At 40.5% G+C, this 18,705-nt stretch overlaps 1 protein-coding gene across 2 annotated transcripts in view; it reads left to right on the top strand.

The window, feature by feature from the left end:
• The window catches only part of rock1 (Rho-associated, coiled-coil containing protein kinase 1), a 48,065-nt gene that overhangs the window by 7,357 nt on the left and 22,003 nt on the right, over window positions 1–18,705 (top strand). For both annotated transcript variants that reach the window (XM_054759848.1, XM_054759837.1), the window contains exon 2: window positions 17,060–17,141. In XM_054759848.1, coding sequence (XP_054615823.1) covers window positions 17,060–17,141 — 82 coding nt within the window. The remainder of the gene's footprint in view (window positions 1–17,059; window positions 17,142–18,705) is intronic.

Genomic DNA, 18,705 nt, shown 5'->3' with positions numbered 1-18,705 from the left:
AACTTTGCTGTAGCTTCCCTGGAGCGGTGAAAAAAATCATCACCGCTTGTAACCGCGCACAAAATGGGAAAAAAAAATAGAAAACACGGGCGTTGTCCTAGCGGTGCACCGCTGAAGCCGCCGTTGGTTTAGTGTTGGTTTAACAGTAGCGAACATTGGTTTAGCGGTGACGCGACGGTTGATAGAGCGGCGTCCTGCGCATGTGGGCTGGTGGCATCCTCATTGTTCTGTGGGTGGTGTCGAATAAACAAGCCTACTAGTTATTTATGACTTTAATCGCCAGGTCTGCTCGCATGCATCATACAGCTCCACACTCGCGCAACTGTTGGTCCCATTCGCAGTCCCACAGTGCCCTCTACTGGTCAACATGTAGCAGTATAAATATAATGTGTCTGCAAACACTACACTCAAGAAGTGCTGGAAGGCTCATTCCACAGCTCCACCATCAGCTTGTCATGCCATGGTAGTACAGTTTTACTGTAACTTTGAGCAAATTCGATATAACTGAGGTCTGCACTCAACGTCTATTCCAAATAGGCTCCTGGCCCATTTCTCCTCGTATTAATAGCGAAATTATGCTCCGCCTCCAACACCTCCATACCAACGGCAAACCAAAGTTCATCACCGCAGTGGATTGCTGCTTCATCGCTGCTTCAACGCCTGACACTGTTCCAGCAATCCCGTGTCTGCTCGTAAACCGACCGCTATCAGGCTCTACAACAACACCTGAACCATTTTTTATTCACTATGTCTATGCATTGCATGCATTGTCTATGACTATGCATTCTTTACTTGTGTACATACTTGTGTATCTTGCTTGCTGCTGTAACAGATGAATTTCCCTGCTGTGGGATTAATAAAGTACTACTACTACTACTACTAAAGCGCTTGCCGCCGCTCCATCTAAGTTTTTGCAACGTTTAATCACCACCTGGGCAAAGCTGGCGAAGCAGCAGTGGTCCAGCGTTCAAGATTTCCGCGTTGGCATAGCGGACCCAAGCGTCCACGAACTTCCGTCTAGCGGCGCCAAACTTTGACTGGGCGTTGTTGGAGCGGTGATGAACTTAGCCGTAGCAGAAAATTGCCCGCTCCTCACCGCTGGCAATATTTTGTGAAGCTCAAAACTTTCGGAGCGGTAGAAGGGACCATCAGCGGTGGCCGAGCGTATACTGTGTTGCCTTAACGGGGGCCAACTTCTGTTAAACGGTGGTGCGCGGTTACGAGCGGTGATTAATTTTTTTCACAGTTCCAGGGACGCTACAGCAAAGTTAGGGCGGTGTGACCAGGGCTTTAGGTTTAGTTGAGTTGCATCTTGAGCACAAAGCCTGGGTTTGTGGAGCCCCTTTTGACGTATACCCCCCACGTATTTGTTGCAAAACTTAGACACACGACTGTTTGGAGGACAAGCCACAAGTATTATAATGACAACAAGGGAGCAAGATTTAAAGGGCTAAAGCTTGTATTATTTGCAGACGATACTACTGCAAGAGCTAATTATAAAAGTCACAGAGGAAATGACTACCCTAAAAAGTTGGATTAAAAATAGATTATCCTTGAACCTAAGCAAAACTAAAATAATGCTATTTGGTAATAGCAGAAAGGATACGCATGTGCAAGTACAAATTGACTGTGTGGACATTGAAAGGATGAACGAAAAATTTTTTTTGGGTGCAATAATAGATGAAAACATGAATTGGAAATATCATAAAATATACAACATAAGGTCGTGAGAAAGTACCTCAATACTGAATAAAGAAAATTTGTCCTTAACCAAAAATCACTCCATCCTCTTTACTGCTCGCTGGTATTACCATATCTAACTTATTATGTGGAGATATGGGGTAACAACTATAAAATTAAACTGGCAAGATGAGTGATTTCAAGAAACAATACCAGCAGTTGATGTTAGCAAAATACAAGGAAGAAGAGTCTTGAACCACTGTGTACAAAATGCTGTCTAACCACTACAACACCCATTACTCTTCATTTTTGTGAGTTCATTGTCAGTACTCCCCCATTATTCCAATTATGTTCTGTTATGTATATTTATACTCGTTATTATATATTTATTATACTGATTAAAATATATGATTATTTGTTATGATTGTGGAAAAACCTTGACAATTATATTATTGTTTTTATGTATATTATTGTTCCATTACCTTATCATTTTCCTATGTATTAACTGGCAAAGACCACATTTGGAATACAGGAAATGAATAAATGTATAGCAATTGATGTGAAACGGATGAGGGTAGGGTTAAATAAGCTTTGCGTCACCCCTATCCACGCGGGAACGGTTCAGGTTGAAAGAGCCAAATATTTTATCGATTCAGCCTTTCATCCTCACGGCATCGGCGTTCTGAGTTCCCAAAGATTTATTTTAAATTTATTTATTTTTAAACCGATTCCAGAGTGGGAAAATTTTGATAATGTTGCCTTGTGGACAAGCAAACAACTCCTTTCTGAAATCAATGACTTGACTGTCACGTGACCAGAAGCTAGTGGTTGTGCACTGCTTCCGAAAAGCCAACATATCTGAATATTTCGACTGGCGTGACACCCAGTTGACATTCTCCTGATATTTTTTCGTCTTACACACTTGACTTGTCTAGACTGACGACAAAGTACAAGGCGACATGCAGAAGACGGCCGACCTTATGTGCATGCGTTTTTTTCTTTTTCTTTTTTTATAGTTTTGATGTGTCATGATTCTCTCTGCAGGTCTGTTTACAGACCTGTGCCTTATTATTAAATTGTTTTCACCAAGTGATCTGTTCCCATGTGGATGTGAAAATTTACTAATGCGTCACTGTGTGGACGAGATTTTTTTCACCAAAAAAAAAAAGGAAAACCCCATGGGCGGCAGACACAGGAGGGGACATTGCCTCTACTGCATTCATTTTCAGTGAAACCTGCGTGAGTCACCATCATTGTCCAGCCAAGCAACACGCGTAATTCATGTGTGTGAAATGTCATCGGGCACACACTGGCTTGCGACGCGATCCCAGATCATTTCTGTCGCCCAAACGAGCACCAGTCAACTGGAGTTTCATTCATCGACCAATGAGTGGACAGTATGCTAATTGGTACGCTTTCGGTAAAGGTAAACATGGACGGAAAAGTAATACTTGCCATTCCCAGAGTTATTTCACTTTTCTAAAAAAAACAATATAGGGATATAAAGAAAAAAGCAGCGGCATCGGAACTCGTACAATTCGCTCCAGCGTAGCTGGTCACAGCTGCTCGTCGCCTCCCGTGTGCAGGATTTGCTACGCGTTGGCGATGATTTCCGCCAATAGCAGTTGTTTGTCGCCTCCCTTGTGTGGGCCACCATAACAGTTTTAATGATGGGAAATTACCCTTCAGTTTTTAATGGCTAACACTTGAATCTTGATCGTCAAATTCAAGCACATGCAGGAGATTGGGTTTCTTTTTTGGTGTTGACCCAAATAAGGATTGTTTTTCTGCTTTGAGTGCAGCCGCTCTTGCTTTGGAACTGGACCTGCGTGTACTTCATTTGAATGATTTACATTGGCTTCATGACAGGTCTGTGGTCTTGCATTCACACTTGTGTTGCATTTGCTTATCTTTTGATCCTGTCTCAATGTTGTTTAGACTTTAAAGAGCACATTTATTTTAAACTGAGTCATATTAGTTATAACTCAGGCTCTGTATTGAGGAATGCATTTTAAAAGGTGTGTCACTGCTGTAGAAAGCGCCCGCTTAAAACCTCCACCACATCCTTTGCAGCATTATGAAAATAACTTCAAACTGCCTGATTCTGGCTTTTAAAGAAGAGTATAACATAATCTAAAAAAAAACATGGGGTGAGACTTATTTAATGTGAGACATTTTTACATTCATTTAGGTCACTGAGTACACATCTTATTATAGTATGCTTTGGAATGTGGCGAAGTATTGTGAGCGACTCTGCAAATTAATTTCCACAGCCCTTTTTGTATGACTGGCATAGCTAGTGTATATATTACCTCCAGGTTGATACCTTTCACAGAAATGTTTACCTCATGTAGTGGATGCTTTATTACGTGTGCATGCGTTCCTAATTAACATGACTGTATGACAACGCTTGGATTTTCCAGTGTTAAAATGTTAGGCTCCACAACTATTTTGCCATGTGAACAAACAGCTGCAGCATTTTTTTTACGCACATTTTAAACCATCCCTAATTCACAGTGAGGTGTTAAAGGGATAGTTTGGATTTTTGGACATGAAGTTCTATGTAGGGCCGCACGGTGGTCTAGTGGTTAGCACGTTGGCCAATACAGGAACAGCCTGGAGATCGGGAAGACCTGGGTTCGATTCTCCCCTGGGCACTTCTGTGTGGAGTTTGCATGTTCTTCCCGTGTGCGCGTGGGTTTTCTCCGGGTACTCCGGCTTCCTCCCACATTCCCAAAAACATGCATGTTAGGTTAATTGGCGACTCTAAATTGTCCATAGGTATGAATGTGAGTGTGAATGGTTGTTTGTCTATATGTGCCCTGCGATTGGCTGGCGTACCCCGGTGGTGTACCCCGCCTGTCGCCCGAAGTCAGCTGGGATAGGCTCCAGCATGCCCCCGCGACCCTAATGAGGATGAAGCGGTATAGAAAATGGATGGATGGAAGTTGTATGTAGGGATGCTCCACTCGATTGGCCACCGATCAATATTGATGTTGTCAAATCCTACATGTCTGCTGTGTCACCTAGGGCAGTGGTCCCCAACCCCCGGGCTGTGCGGCCCAGTACCGGGCCGTGAGTCATTTGGTAACGGGCCACACAGAAAGAAAAAATTATTTCCGTTACTTCATTTTTTTTAATGTTTTATTTTGAAAAGTGACTCACTTGACGCATGTCCATTGTGTGTGTGCTAACTTTGTCTCATGCCGCACAGATAGACTACTACTGTATTTTAACCATTTTTCTTTCACCCCATATTTGGTCTCAAATGCTGATACTATGTGGGAATGCATAAAGGTAAGTTTTGATGATTTATTGAGTGATAATGTGCGCGTTTGTCTCAAGTTAATTCATGCTAGCACACTGCCTTTTACCACACACGTCAAACAGCGATGTAATAATCTCTCTGGAAAAACTTGGCTGGAACTTGAACTGGTGGATGGTGAGTTGGCATTCTTTTTGTACTTTTAATTTGATGTTATTCATGTCTTAGTTTTACACAATACATAATAAGATAAATTAGATCGCTATAATGTACGAAACCCCCCCAGGTCCGCGGGAGATTTGTGGGAACACAAGCCGGTCCGTGGGTCAAAAGAGGTTGGGGACCGCTGACCTAGGGTTGTCAACAAAATGACGAGTCTCATATTGATCTGCCACAGGCTATGCCAATCGATGCCAGCGTGTTTGATCACTCCCTATCTCCTTTAGACTATTCTTGCATCGTTGTTTATACGCTTTGCCTAGCTGTCACTGGCAGTACTTTGCATTGACGGACTTGTGCGCATCTGTTCTTTTTTTCTTTTATGGTTTGGTCTGTCACGCATTTCCGTCCGCGTGCCTGTTCACAGCACCACACATCGGTGTGTCTTGTGTTGTTGCATTGTTTTTACTCAGTTCCCGTCTGGATGCAACTATTTACTAATCCGACACAGTGTGGATGCAACTTTATTTCAACCCGCCACCAAAAAAATCCCAAGAACTTTCCCGTGTGGACAGGGCCCGTCTCTCAGTTGGCCTGGGAACGCCTCCGGATCTGCCGGGAGGAGCTGGATGAAGTGGCCGGGGAGAGGGAAGTCTGGGCTTTCCTGCTTTGGCTTCTGCCCCCGCGATCCGACCTCGGATAAGCGGTAGAAGATGGATGGATGGATGGATCGATAGATGGATGTCTGACTATGAAACAAGTGATGATGACATTCCTATGAGCACAAAGCCAAAGACATCCCTTCTATGAACCTGAATACACTGATGCCCAACTTCAGATTAAGTTGTCAGATGAAGTTAAAACAGGCAGAGAGAGAGAGAGAGAGAGAGAGAGGAGGGACAGGGAAGCGGTCCAAGTAGAAGCTGGACCCCCAGCTGTAGCTGTGAGACCGACAAATGGTGGTGAATGTAATGTAATACCGTTGCTTCTAAACAAGGCGGGAATAGGCGGCATCTAAAAAAAATCTATTCCTCTTTCCTGGGGCCTCAGTTATAACGCTTGCGTATGCCGCAAAGTATGTGATACATATTTATGTGATCTATAAAAACACAACCTGACGTGAGACTGCGCACCGTTACGGCACCTTTTGTAGTCGGTGTACACACTTTTTGGAGACATGGCAAAAAGGTGATTTAAGTGGTGAAGTGAAATCATATTTTACAAATAAACATGCAATGGAAGCCAATAACGGTTTATCCATCATTGTATGAAAACATCATGCCCTTATTGACTTAAAAACATTTGTGGTAAGTGTTATTTTACGCTTTTTGACACTGATGGATACCATTTGTCATTTATCATAAATGTTGTGAATTTCTCTTGACGATCAATAAAATATCTATCTATCTAAACACCATTAGGCATGAGTGTATAGTACCCGGACTAAAAGATACATGAAAAACACAACGCAGAGCTCGACTATTTCATCATTTTATTTTGTCATGATGATAATATGTTTGATTAATAACAAACATCAATTAAATGTCAATTAAGTAATTATATAGGGTTTAAGTTTATAAGACACAGAGCTAATATGTCCCCAGTGCTCCACTTCTCGCTTTTCTCTGGACAATTTATCAAAGACAGTTTTTCGTAGCGTATGTCATCAATTTATTTACCACGGCCTTTATTTGTGTGGATAGTGTCAGGGCCGTGTGCGTAAACTTACTTTCCTTTTCCACAAATGATCGGGGTTTCTTTTGTTGTGCTTTGAACACACATTAGTTCCTCATAAAATAATTATAATATACATAATTTACTCTTTATACAGGACAGATTTCTATCACAAAAATATTTAAATTATTAAATTTATTCATTGTTATTTGGACAAAAATGTATTATTGAACAACCAATTTCCCATGTATTAATTTTACTCAAACGGGCATCAAATAAAATTTAGTTTTGTGTCAAATAGTACAATTGTACTTTTGTACTAGTCCCATGGTATGGTACTATTGGACTAAATAGGTCAGGTAACAAAAAGAGGCTCAACACTCTGACTTTAAGTGCTCTCAGCAACTTTGCCATTAAATTAATTATTTGCAATGTTCTCGGTTCATGTTCTGCTGGTTGTTGAAAAATGTTAAATGAATAAGTTAATAAATAAGTCATAAAAAATTGTCATAATATTAGACAGAATGCAGACACAGCAGCGGCACAAAACAGCGGCGGCAGTCCCATGCAGCCCGCCACCACAGCTTCAGAAAATCCTAGGGGAAACCCTGGGTTAGTTGCATCCCTATTTGTGTTGGAGCAAACACGGCAGTGTGACCTATATGCGCATCTAAGTTTAGCTTGTATAGCATTTGTTGGGGGGGGGATTCATCCACTCTGTGTGACTTTCAATAAGTCTCTCCAAGTATAGAAAACCACGTACTTGTAGTCCCAATTAGAGACCTTGCCCCATTTTTCGGTTCAGATTCAGTGCTGTCCGTTGCAAACTGCTCCCCTCAGCTATTCATGCCCGGGCAAAAAAACAATTGCCGGAGCAATTTGTAGTTTTGCATTCCCTCAACTGACTGATGATGTGCAGGAATGCATACTGACATGATAGAGGCTCCTAACAATGGAGCAATTCTTTGCTTGGATTTAACCACTGAACTTTGTATGGGATAGATGTCAGTCAGAAATACTCACACTGCGCAGACCCCCTGACCTCGGTGTGGTGAAGATAGAGTTAGCAGCGTGATAAGATGACTATCTGTGTAGAAACACTTTCACTTGAGAATGGCAAGTTCAGTCAGTGCTCTTCACTGTTGGGAGTAGCAGAATTATATTTTGACGTGAAAGCGTCTGTGATAGTGATTCTGTCTGGCCGGGAACTTGTTAGGAAATGGAATGCCCCTGTTTTCTCACAACGTACCTTTGCCTTTTGATTTGGGTGGCTTGTTTGTGGGATCTGGCTTTACCCGAGACAGACAGAGAAGTCTGTGCAATGGCTCACATGTGGAAAGCATATTGTCTTGAAGAGGTGGCAGAAAAGGAAGTGACAAGTTGGGCTGGATGCAGAATGGGATGATGTGGCTGAATCTCTCATGGAAACTTGCACTCAGACTTTTAAATGTCTGGAAAAGAGCTTGCGTCGCGTGTGGATTCTTCCCTCCTGAAGCTTAGAAGAAATAATTACCATATGTAATGTCAACCGCTTAATAGTGCGTTCTGCACTGATATTCACATTTTTTTACATCTCGCTTACTTACTTTAGTACCACATTGCATTTATGGCAAAATGGTGTTTCTTTTGAAACCATCAAACATTTAATCTCCCGAAAAGATGTCGCTTCAAGATGTGGAGGATGGAACACGGGTGTGCTGAAAGCTCTTGGTATGTTTTCCCAGAGATATCTGTGGCCTACTGCTCAATGCTGGTAGTGCCAAAATAAAGCTTGTGCCGCTTTCTTTAGCATATCAATATGTGGAGTAAAATTATGGAGCAGATTGAGCAAGGAAGTCCAGCAATGTACCAAAACGAGTCAGTTTAAGAAACAGTACAAGAATGTTTAAGGTACATTGAGGAAGTACAATGCTGACAACCATGGTGTCTAATATCATTTCTCTTGAATTCATTCAGCAAGTCTCTTCACACGGCAGAGTATAATGCCCGATTTGGGTTTTTTGTTAAAAGCCGATCTTTTTATAGAGTCCGCTGTATGTAATGGATCGTGGCGGTGCGTCATGGCTCAATAAAAGCCACCTCACCTTGGAAATGATTTTTTTTTGTGGGGTGTACGTGAAAACAATGTAAGTAATACAGTGTATGAATGGACCTACACTGTATGCAATATCATATACAGTATAGCCCATTACAGCAATCGTGAAGTTAGTGTTGGTCGTGTTACCTGCATCATAACCATTATTTCGTAGATATCATATGACATCAGTCAGCTGACATTACGCCCCCACCTAATTTGCTCTTGTGCCGCAGCAGCATAAAAAAGTGGAGAGCAGATGTCGGCAGCCACACACAGATAATGCAACTTTCACCTTTATTATTCCAGTTATGGATGAACTACCTCAGCGATAAGATTCCTATATATACAACAAAAGTTATCCGTTCACTTGTAGCGGCAACTTATGTCGAAAAAAAAGTCATGGCCACGCGTCGTGTCATGAACTCTACTATAGAAATGTGTTTTCTCCAAGTTTGTTTTCCTATTTCACGATGAATTGGAAAATGTGCCCATTGCTGAAAGCTTTTTAATATGTTGCCTTGACTACGGCTGCATTGTCTTTGGCATAATCCTTTTAATTTCTCCTATACAGTATCTGTAATGTTGTATAGCAAATGCTAACTGGACGTATTACATGATGAACTGTACGTAGCCATTTTCACTGACATATTACTCAGTTTATGTACACAACTACTGAGTGTAATTAGTGTATTTATCTTTATTGCCATATTGATTTGAATTGTGAATTCTTGAACGATATCAACTATTTTGATGGCCTGTAAACTTTTAAACTGTGAATGTGAAATACTAATCATTAGTATTTAGTACATAGTTGTAAAGTTTACTGGTTAGATTTTATATATACTATGTTTTATAGTAAGAGGTAGATAATATTGATTGTGTGCACCCCTGATGTACATGTACAATGTACATAAATACTAATATTTATAAATAAAATAAATATATATATATTCTCTCTGTTTATAGTAGGAGGTAGATCTTTGGGACAAAGTAGCCCACAGGCTGAAAAAGTGTGAGCACCCCTGTGCTGTACTGATACATATATAGCCTATTATTTACATATTGACCACAATTAATTTTAAATTAAATATTTATCAAATATCATAAAAACTAGGAGTGTAACAGGTCACATAGATGTACTGAACCGTTTAGGTTCTGCATGTTTGGTTCGGTCCACTTGCGTATTGTTTCGGTTATATTTTATGCTATTTTTCTCAAAATGTATTACTAGAGTGATGTAAGTGCTTCACACGGAACTAAAGTCATGGGCGAATTTCTGCACGGATGCCTCTGAGTGTCGGACACTACTGACTAAGGGGGAGGAACACTCGTAGCTCACAGGCGTGACAAATGACATCATGGCAAATGCAAGCGAGAAGCCTGAGCAGGAAGACCCTCCCATCTCACTACGGTTTCCTGTTTGGGAACACTTTAGCTCCCCTGTTAAAATTATGGATGGACAAAGGCAAGTGGATAAATCCATAGTTGTGTCAACATTGTTCCACGGATATCGGGTATGCTGCAGGAAACATGTCTAACATGTTAGCGCACTTAAAGCGGCATCATCCGGCAGTGAACATGTACAAGAAAGAAAACCAGCTCAACACCGATAACTTCAGCATATAAACAGCCTCTAGCAAGCAACTTTGACCAGGCCAAAGCAGTAACACATGGTATTGGAGTTTTTATAGCCACGAGATTACATCCATATTCAGTTGTTGAGAACGCTGGCTTTAAGTACAGTCATGGAAAAAATGATTAGACCACCCTTGTTTCTTCAGTTTCTTGTTTATTTTAATGCCTGCTACAACTAAAGGTATCTTTGTTTGGACAAATATCACAATGACAACAAACTGTAAATTGTTCTAGAGTTCACTTTGTCTCGATAATCAAATTAACCGCACAATAAATAAAATTAACTCAATAATTTTGCCGGCCTCGATAAATTGACATGTGCACCCGTGTTTGTTTTCCTCCTCGCTCTCTACTAAGCAGGCTCGATGACAAGAGGATTCACTCGGTGCATCTGTCTCAACACCCGGGCGTGTTGGTTATATAACAGAATGAACAGAGTGAGTGAACCCTCCTGTCAGTCATCCAGCCTCTTTGCTACGTGCTAGCAAGTGCACTGGCGAATGTGTCATGTGCTACATGATCGAATACATTCTTTGTGCCTGTTGTGTATAAAACACAACCTGTCAATTTCAGCCCGTCCGTACATCTTCATTTTGTGACATGATAAAGTTTGTGACAAATGACTATGACAGCACAACTGAACACAAAATGTGTTTTTTTTTTTATGAAACTTTGTATTATTATGGGGGGAAAAAATCCAAGCCTACATGGCCCTGTGTGGAAAAAGTGATTGCTCCCTAAACCTAATAACTGGTTGGGCCACCCTTTGCAGCAGCAACAACTGCAATCAAGTGTTTGTGATAACTTGCATTGAGTCTCATGGAGTATTTTTGGCCCACTCATCTTTGCAGAATTGTCATTCAGCCACATTGAGGATTTTCCAGAAAGAACCGCATTTAAGGTCATGCCATAGCATCTAAGTAGGATTCAGGTCAGGACTTTGACTAGGCCACTCCAAAGTCTTCATTTTGTTTTTCTTCAGCCATTCCGAGGTGGACTTGCTGGTGTCTTTTGGATCGTTGTCCTGCTGCAGAACCCAAGTTCGTTTCAGCAAGTAAGGCCTGCAGTTCTTAGGATGTTGTTGTGGGGTCTTTTGTGACCTCTTGGATGAGTCATCGCTGCACTTTTGGGGTAATTTTGATTGGCCGGCCACTGCTGGGAAGGTTCACCGGTGTTTAATGTTTTCGCCATTTGTGGAAAGTGGCTCTCACTGTGGTTCGCAGGAGTCCCAAAGCTAAAGACATGGCTTTATAACCTTTTCCAGACTGGTAGATCTCAATTAATCTCAGTTAAATTGTGTTTTAGGGCAATCACTTTTTCTCACAAGCCATGCAGGTTTGGATTTTGTTTCTCCCTTAATGATGAAAAGTTACATTTTAAAAACTGCATTCTGTGTTCAGTTGTTTTGTCATTGACAAATATTTAAATTTGTTTGATCTGAATCATTTAAGTGTGACAAACATGCAAAAAAAAAAAAAAAAATCTCAGGAAGGGTGCAAACATTTTTTCACACCACTGTATTTATATAGCAAATACAGCAGTGGTTCCCAAACTTTTTACAGTCACGTACCCATTCAGACATTTGACTTGAAGTCATACCCCCAACTGTTCCACACTTAAAAAAGCAAAAGCCATTTTCACATTTCATTAAATAGAAATATTAAACATGATTAATTGGTTAATTAATTTTATAGTAAGTAATTGTAGTTCAAAAATGTGTTCTGTGCATGGTCAAATTTTGATATTTTTACATGTACACTGATAAATAGATAAGATGTGAATTTCTCTTGGAGATGAATAAAGTATATCAGTATTCGTCCTACATATCTTGTATTTCCCTTTTGAGTAGGTAGAACTTGAGCTTCACTTTTGTCCCCTTGCAATCGCTGTAATTAAAAAAAATCTTCATATTAGTTTGATGCGAAATTGAAAGGGGAAGTTACATGAAAAAGTACAAAAATACATACAAACAGCAATAACCTAATTTTTAGTGGAATTCCCACTCTCTCATCCTGACACGCACATGCACTGACAGGTTTCCACACTGCGGGGATTGGAACGCCGATATAAATGAAACCTTCAAGATTAAACACTCTAATACACAACATAATCATCAAACTTACTTATTAATATAACTCACACGGAGCAATGAAAAACGTCATTCCGTGTCTTCTTCTTTCTTTCTGCTATGACGGTGCGCTCTGTGCTATGAGGTGTTCAGGTGAGTTCGTAATTATGAGTGTTAGGCGCTAATTGTTTTTCATTTTTATTCACGTGCCCCCAATGACAATTGGCGTACCCCTGGGTGTACGCGTACCCCAATATACAGTATATCCATTCATACAATATATTACTTAACATTGTTTAAGTAAAAAAAAAATAGTTTTTAAGGTGTGGCAGCTTTTATTTTGTAGTGGCGGTGCGTCACGATCAGTTACATGTAGTGGAAACCACGGAATGATTTGTGCTGGTATTTTATTGATATTGGTATCTACCGTTATTCAAAGCTGTAATATCGGTATCAGATCGTAAGTGAAAAAGTTGTATCTGCACACCCCACTAATAAACACACACGCATACACACTGCAAAAGCTTTTTGAGAGCAACAGTTTCCCAGCTTACATTTAACGTAACAAAAACGTATGTTGGCATGACTCTTTAACTGAAATGAATGTTCTTAAAAGATAAATGGTTGTAGTGACACAGGCCCAACCTGCAGACTTTGAACCACTACCGCTCAAAGTCTTAAGTCTTTGTGTTGTTGGCCAATACTCTCCTCGCAAAATACCTGCTTCTTTGGTCAGTTTCTTTGTTTTTTCCTTCATTTGTTCTCCCATTGGACCCACATGCACGGCCCTCCACGCCCTCCTCTTTTCCTTCACAGCATTAAAAGCACTAGTGCTAAGTGAAAACAAGCCTCACTATATGCGACTGACTCCCTTCTCGGGATGGACTTTTTTCTCTCCCCTTCTTCTCCCCTTCCTTCACTTTTTTGTTGAGAACTTGTTTGGCCACATACCTAAAATAGCTCTCTGACGTGTACAGTCCTGTTATGGAATGTTACTGTGGCTCTCCAGAGTTCTTTGCGGCAGGAAGTTATGCAAACATACTCTGCTGAGCACAGAGCCTTGTGATTAGGCTCCTGCAGGACTTGGTTCTCTACTCCCCCCCACCTTTGGTTGCAGACTGGCAGAATACCTTATGGTCTACAACAAGGCCCCCTTTTTTCTTGCCAAGCATTTGGTTTGGCTTGTAGAGTCTCTTTTATGGCTTTACGACATTTATAGTTTTGCGTTTATATGCCACCACACTGGATATGAAAGAAATGAAGGGCTCATGATCCAAAGCATACCACATCATGTAAGGAGACTCTTATTGATAATGTGGCTGCGGACATTCGAACAAGATCATTTTGAGGTACAGTGGAACTTCGGTTAGCGCCATGAATCCGTTCCAGAAGGTCAGAAATGTACGCTAACTGAATCAAATTTTCCTATAAGAAATAATGCAAATTCATTTGTCATACCTCGCCACATTGTGGTTTGAATTTTGCAGCTTCTAGGTCTGTCAGGATAATCAATAAATCGTGTAATTGAATGATAAATAAAAACGAAGTCGATAATTTTGACGGCATCGATAAATTGACATGTGCATGCATGTTAGTTTTCCTTTCTCTCGTCTCTTTAACACACAGGCTGGATGACAAGAGGGTTCATTCTGTATCTTTCTGGTTCTCTATTGGAATGAACGGAGAGAGTGAACCCTCCTCTCAGCCATTCAGCCTCTTTGTCCCGGTAGGTGGAGGTGGGGCTGCTAGCCAGTTGATACAGAGTTCAAGTCCAACAGTTTAGCGTTAGCACAAGTTAGCGTCATGAGCAAGCGAACACAAATATGAATGAAGGCACAAAAGAGAGAGTTTCTAAGCCAAATACCACAGCCACAGTGTGGGAATATTTCCCTTTTAAACAGAATGAAGAGGATGAGCGCATGAACACCAATGAACTGATGTGTGTCATTTGTTGGAAAGTAGTGATGATGAAGAACGCAAGCAACTTGCATGCGTACCTCAAACCAACCATCCTGTCCAGTTTTCCCAACTGTGGGGGGGAAAAAAACCCTCTGGAGGTGCAGCAGAGCCTTCGTCCCAATAGTCAACACTTGCTGAGTGGTTTGGTGGGCAAAGTAAATATAAACAAAACAACACAAAATGGTTTACACTCTGTGTCGTTCGCTGTATGTTAAGCCTTCCTGTTAAATGTCCAGTATTTATTCAAGTGCAGTTTTCTTTACAGAGACTTGATACTCCATTTTAGTTATTGTTTTTATTGTTGTGTGCTTTTTTTTTGGAGTGTTTTTTTCGTAATAGCGACAGAGAGACTGGGTCTATTTTTTGTGTTTTTGGTTATGATTGTGATTTTTATTTAAGTGCAATTTTGATAAGAGAGTATTTATTTTCATTGGGTTGTTTTTGTCTTTTTGTTTAATTTATGTGTAATTTATTATGTTTAAAAGCTCTTGACATCCAAATTACAATGTTAAATACTGTTGAGAAATTAAAGTTTATTGCTTTTGATGCGATATACTCGCATTATGCCATATAATAATAAAAAAAGGTCTCAAAAATGGCAATATCGATTATCAACAATTTGTAGTACAATTATCGTCCAGCAAAATTAGTTATCGTGACAGACCTAGCAGCTTCAGTCTATCGCGGTTTTTCCAAAATATCTTTATTCATAAACCATGCTGTTTTGTGGTTGAAAAGGGCCTATTAGTAAAAAAAAAAAATGCATCTGTAAACAAATTTTACTTTTTTTTGTATTTTTTTTTAATGCATTTTCAAGTATAAAAATGGCTAAATGAACTAAGATACAAATATAAGGCATATTATGTCCATAGACTCCAGACAAGTATTAAAAAGAGGAGTCAAAGATCCCGTACATGACAGGAATGCTCTGCTGTTTTTAGGACTCAAAATGTTTGTCGCTACCAACCAACTTGTGTGCCAGCCTAATTTGATCTGCGCATTGCCAGTTGAATACCCCGCTCTCTTTACTAAAATGGCCATTATTGCTAAATGGTAAATGCCATATCTTTCAATTGAAGGTGAAAATCTACAGTCATGAAAAAAATTATTCGACAACCCTAATGTCTTCAGTTTATTGATTCATTTTAATGCCTGGTACAACTAAAGGTACATTTGTTTGGACAAATATAATGATGATAACAAATATAGCTCATAAGAGTTTCATTTAAGAGCTGATATCTAGCATCTTCCATGGTTTTCTTGATAATAACCAAAATCACTTAAGTTCTTACATGAATAGCTATAGCATTGTACTGCCAAAAAATGTAACTCTTATTACTATTTTTATTTTCATTGTTATATTTGTCCAAACAAAGGTACCTTTAGTTGTATCACGTATTAAAATAAACAACAAAATGGAGAAACAAGGGTGGTCTAATAATTTTTTTCCATGACTGTACACGTGAATCACATCTTGGTTGTTTCAAATCCATTGTGGTGGTGTTTAAAGACAACATCTATCATTGTCCAAATACTTGTGGGCCTAACTGTATGTTATGTCGCTTGGTGTCCTCCCCGCATTTTCCACTTAACCCCTTGTGCCGCCCCTGCACACCCCCTAAACACCCCACCCCCATGCTTGTTTTGTCTCCTGGTGTGGGGGGTATGGTCCTGATCTCCTGTGTGGCGCTAGCAGCAGGAGCAGCACTATTTAAATGGTTTCCTTGTTTTGTCTGAGCCGCTGGTGCATGGTGGCATCGCTGGTTCCCTTCTGTCTTTGTTTAAAAAGTCACTTGCGGGCCACCAAAGGACAAGATAGTGAGCCCAGAGATGAAAAATAGGTTGTCAAGTGTATGCATTTGTCAGAGTAGCAGGATGTAGCGCTTCCAAGTGTTTGTGTGCCGATCTTGATTCAGTCATTCTGGATTATGGAAGATTAGGCTAAATCCTGCCTGTGACATTTATGCCCATGCCTAGTCTGAGACAGGATAGCCTTATTTTTTTTTTTAATTTAGAGTGCCCAAAATGATTTCTTTCTTTTGTAGTGATTCTATGGTCTTAACTATGGTCGGGAAGTATTGAGGTGCGAGCAGCTCCTCTAATTTTAGTATGTGTCGCAGCCCTGTCTTGTACAGTCCACACTGACTGTACTGGCTATTGAGAGGCACCACCCTGCTAAAAGGTACTTGCTTCTCATTTGCGTCACATGCTTTAATGAGAAACTCAGTGGGAAATCAAGCCTTCATGTTGTCCTGTCCCTAAATTACCAGCCACTTGATTTTTAATGCATGCATGCATCTATTAAAGGTTTTCCTCCACGTAGTCAGACTGGATTTCTTGTCCTTTAGGCACCTTTGCTGAATTCTGCTTTAAAACAGGAGTTGATTCAGATGTATTGTTAAGCGATGGGCTTGCGACATGCTCACAACAGTAGTTACAAATGGCTTATTTCACTCTACATCAGGCATGGGCATAATAAATGATTAATTAAGAACTGTGTCGCCTGAGAGGCTGGGATAAACCTTTCTCTTCTCCCCCGCAGGACGGCCTGGATGCACTCGTGTACGACCTGGACTTTCCTGCCCTGAGGAAAAACAAGAGTATTGACAACTTCTTGAATAGATGTGAGTAGTCTTGGTCATGCTTTTCTCTATTAACCACTGATGCTTGATATTAGATATACATGTACAAGCCTAGGGCTCAGAAAAGAAGGCTGTTTTGGGGTCACTGCTTCTGTGCAAGCTTGGACACAATAGGTGTCTGCTGCTTAGTGTCCCCAACAAAGGGGCTTTCATAAATGGCTGGTGACACACATGATGCCAATGATGGCGTGGTGGTGGGTGGGGACTTGTAACTATTTTTATATTAACTGACCTGTTTTTGCTAAACCCCCTGATTGTGGCCGTCTTGTAGTACCGTATTTTCTGGACTATAAGTCACACTTTTTTTTCATGGTTTGACTGGTCCTGCGACTTGTACTCCAGAGCGACTTACATGTGTTTTTTTCACACTGACAGCCGTGAGAGGCCGCTGTAGGCTTGTGTGCCAGTATCTATGACTCCTATCACTCCTGTATCACTGAACATTTACAATGTAAACATCAACTTATAAAGACAACTGAGGCCCTATTCACACGACTATGAATATTTTAAAACCGCATGTTTTTCTATGCATTTTGGCCTCTCATCCACACGCATACGAAGGTTTTTGTCCTTAAAGAGCTTTTGGAAAACTCCGGCCAGGATGAAGATTTTTAAAAATTCTGGCTTCACAGTGTATTCGTGTGGATGGCGAAGACGGAGCTTTTGGCTTGTTGCTGACAGATGACATTAGATAAGTATAATGTAATGTGTGCAAAGGCACCCAAAACATTGCTGCTTTCAATCTTGCTGAAATGACTTTTTGCGTATATAACAATAAACATACGCCTACTTTCGCTTTACATTGACGAACAAAGGCACCAGCGTGGGCTTCGGAAGACACTTTATTGCGTTTGACTGAGCTGCTTTGCTGGCACATTGAAAGCATCCCTGTTTCACATGCCTGCCTTGTTCTGTACATCTATTGTCGTGGAGGCAATTAAACAAGGGCAATTTGCCAGACACACAATTATTTCAGCAATGAAATAACTCCATCACAACCGATGGAGTTCTTTATAGAGAAATGAACTACATTTCACAGCATTGTAGTGAAAATCAACATCTGCTACATTTTAACATGTTTCATCTATTTTCAGTTTTATATTCAATGCATTTTGCTGACAAATGTGAAATAGCGTGCTGAAAAGCAACGCTACTTCGCTTGCAGTCCACATGTAGCGTCAACTGTGCATTGCTATGTTTGTTATATGTCTACGGAAATTACGTCATCGGCACCTCTGATTGGTTAAAGTTGCCTTAACAGTTTATGGCTGCAGCTCCCCCCTTACTTCGGCATGTGCATGACAGCCACAAATGCCCCCAAAAAGAAAATCATATGCAGATTACAAGTTACAAGTAGAGAAATATGCAGCCAAAAACTGTAATAGAGCAGCAGAAAGAAAGTTTGGAGTGAACAAGAAACTTGTGAGGGACTGGCGAAAAGCGGGGTCGACTCTAACTGCAATTAAGAAAACAATTGCTTAATCGGTGGTTCAAAAATGTTGCAACATGAATAATGATTTTAAAAAACTCAGAAAAAATCTGAATC

The sequence above is a fragment of the Dunckerocampus dactyliophorus genome, chromosome 2, assembly GCF_027744805.1.
Source record: "Dunckerocampus dactyliophorus isolate RoL2022-P2 chromosome 2, RoL_Ddac_1.1, whole genome shotgun sequence".
Taxonomy (NCBI): domain Eukaryota; kingdom Metazoa; phylum Chordata; class Actinopteri; order Syngnathiformes; family Syngnathidae; genus Dunckerocampus; species Dunckerocampus dactyliophorus.
This window is presented reverse-complemented; position numbering and strand designations above follow the sequence as displayed.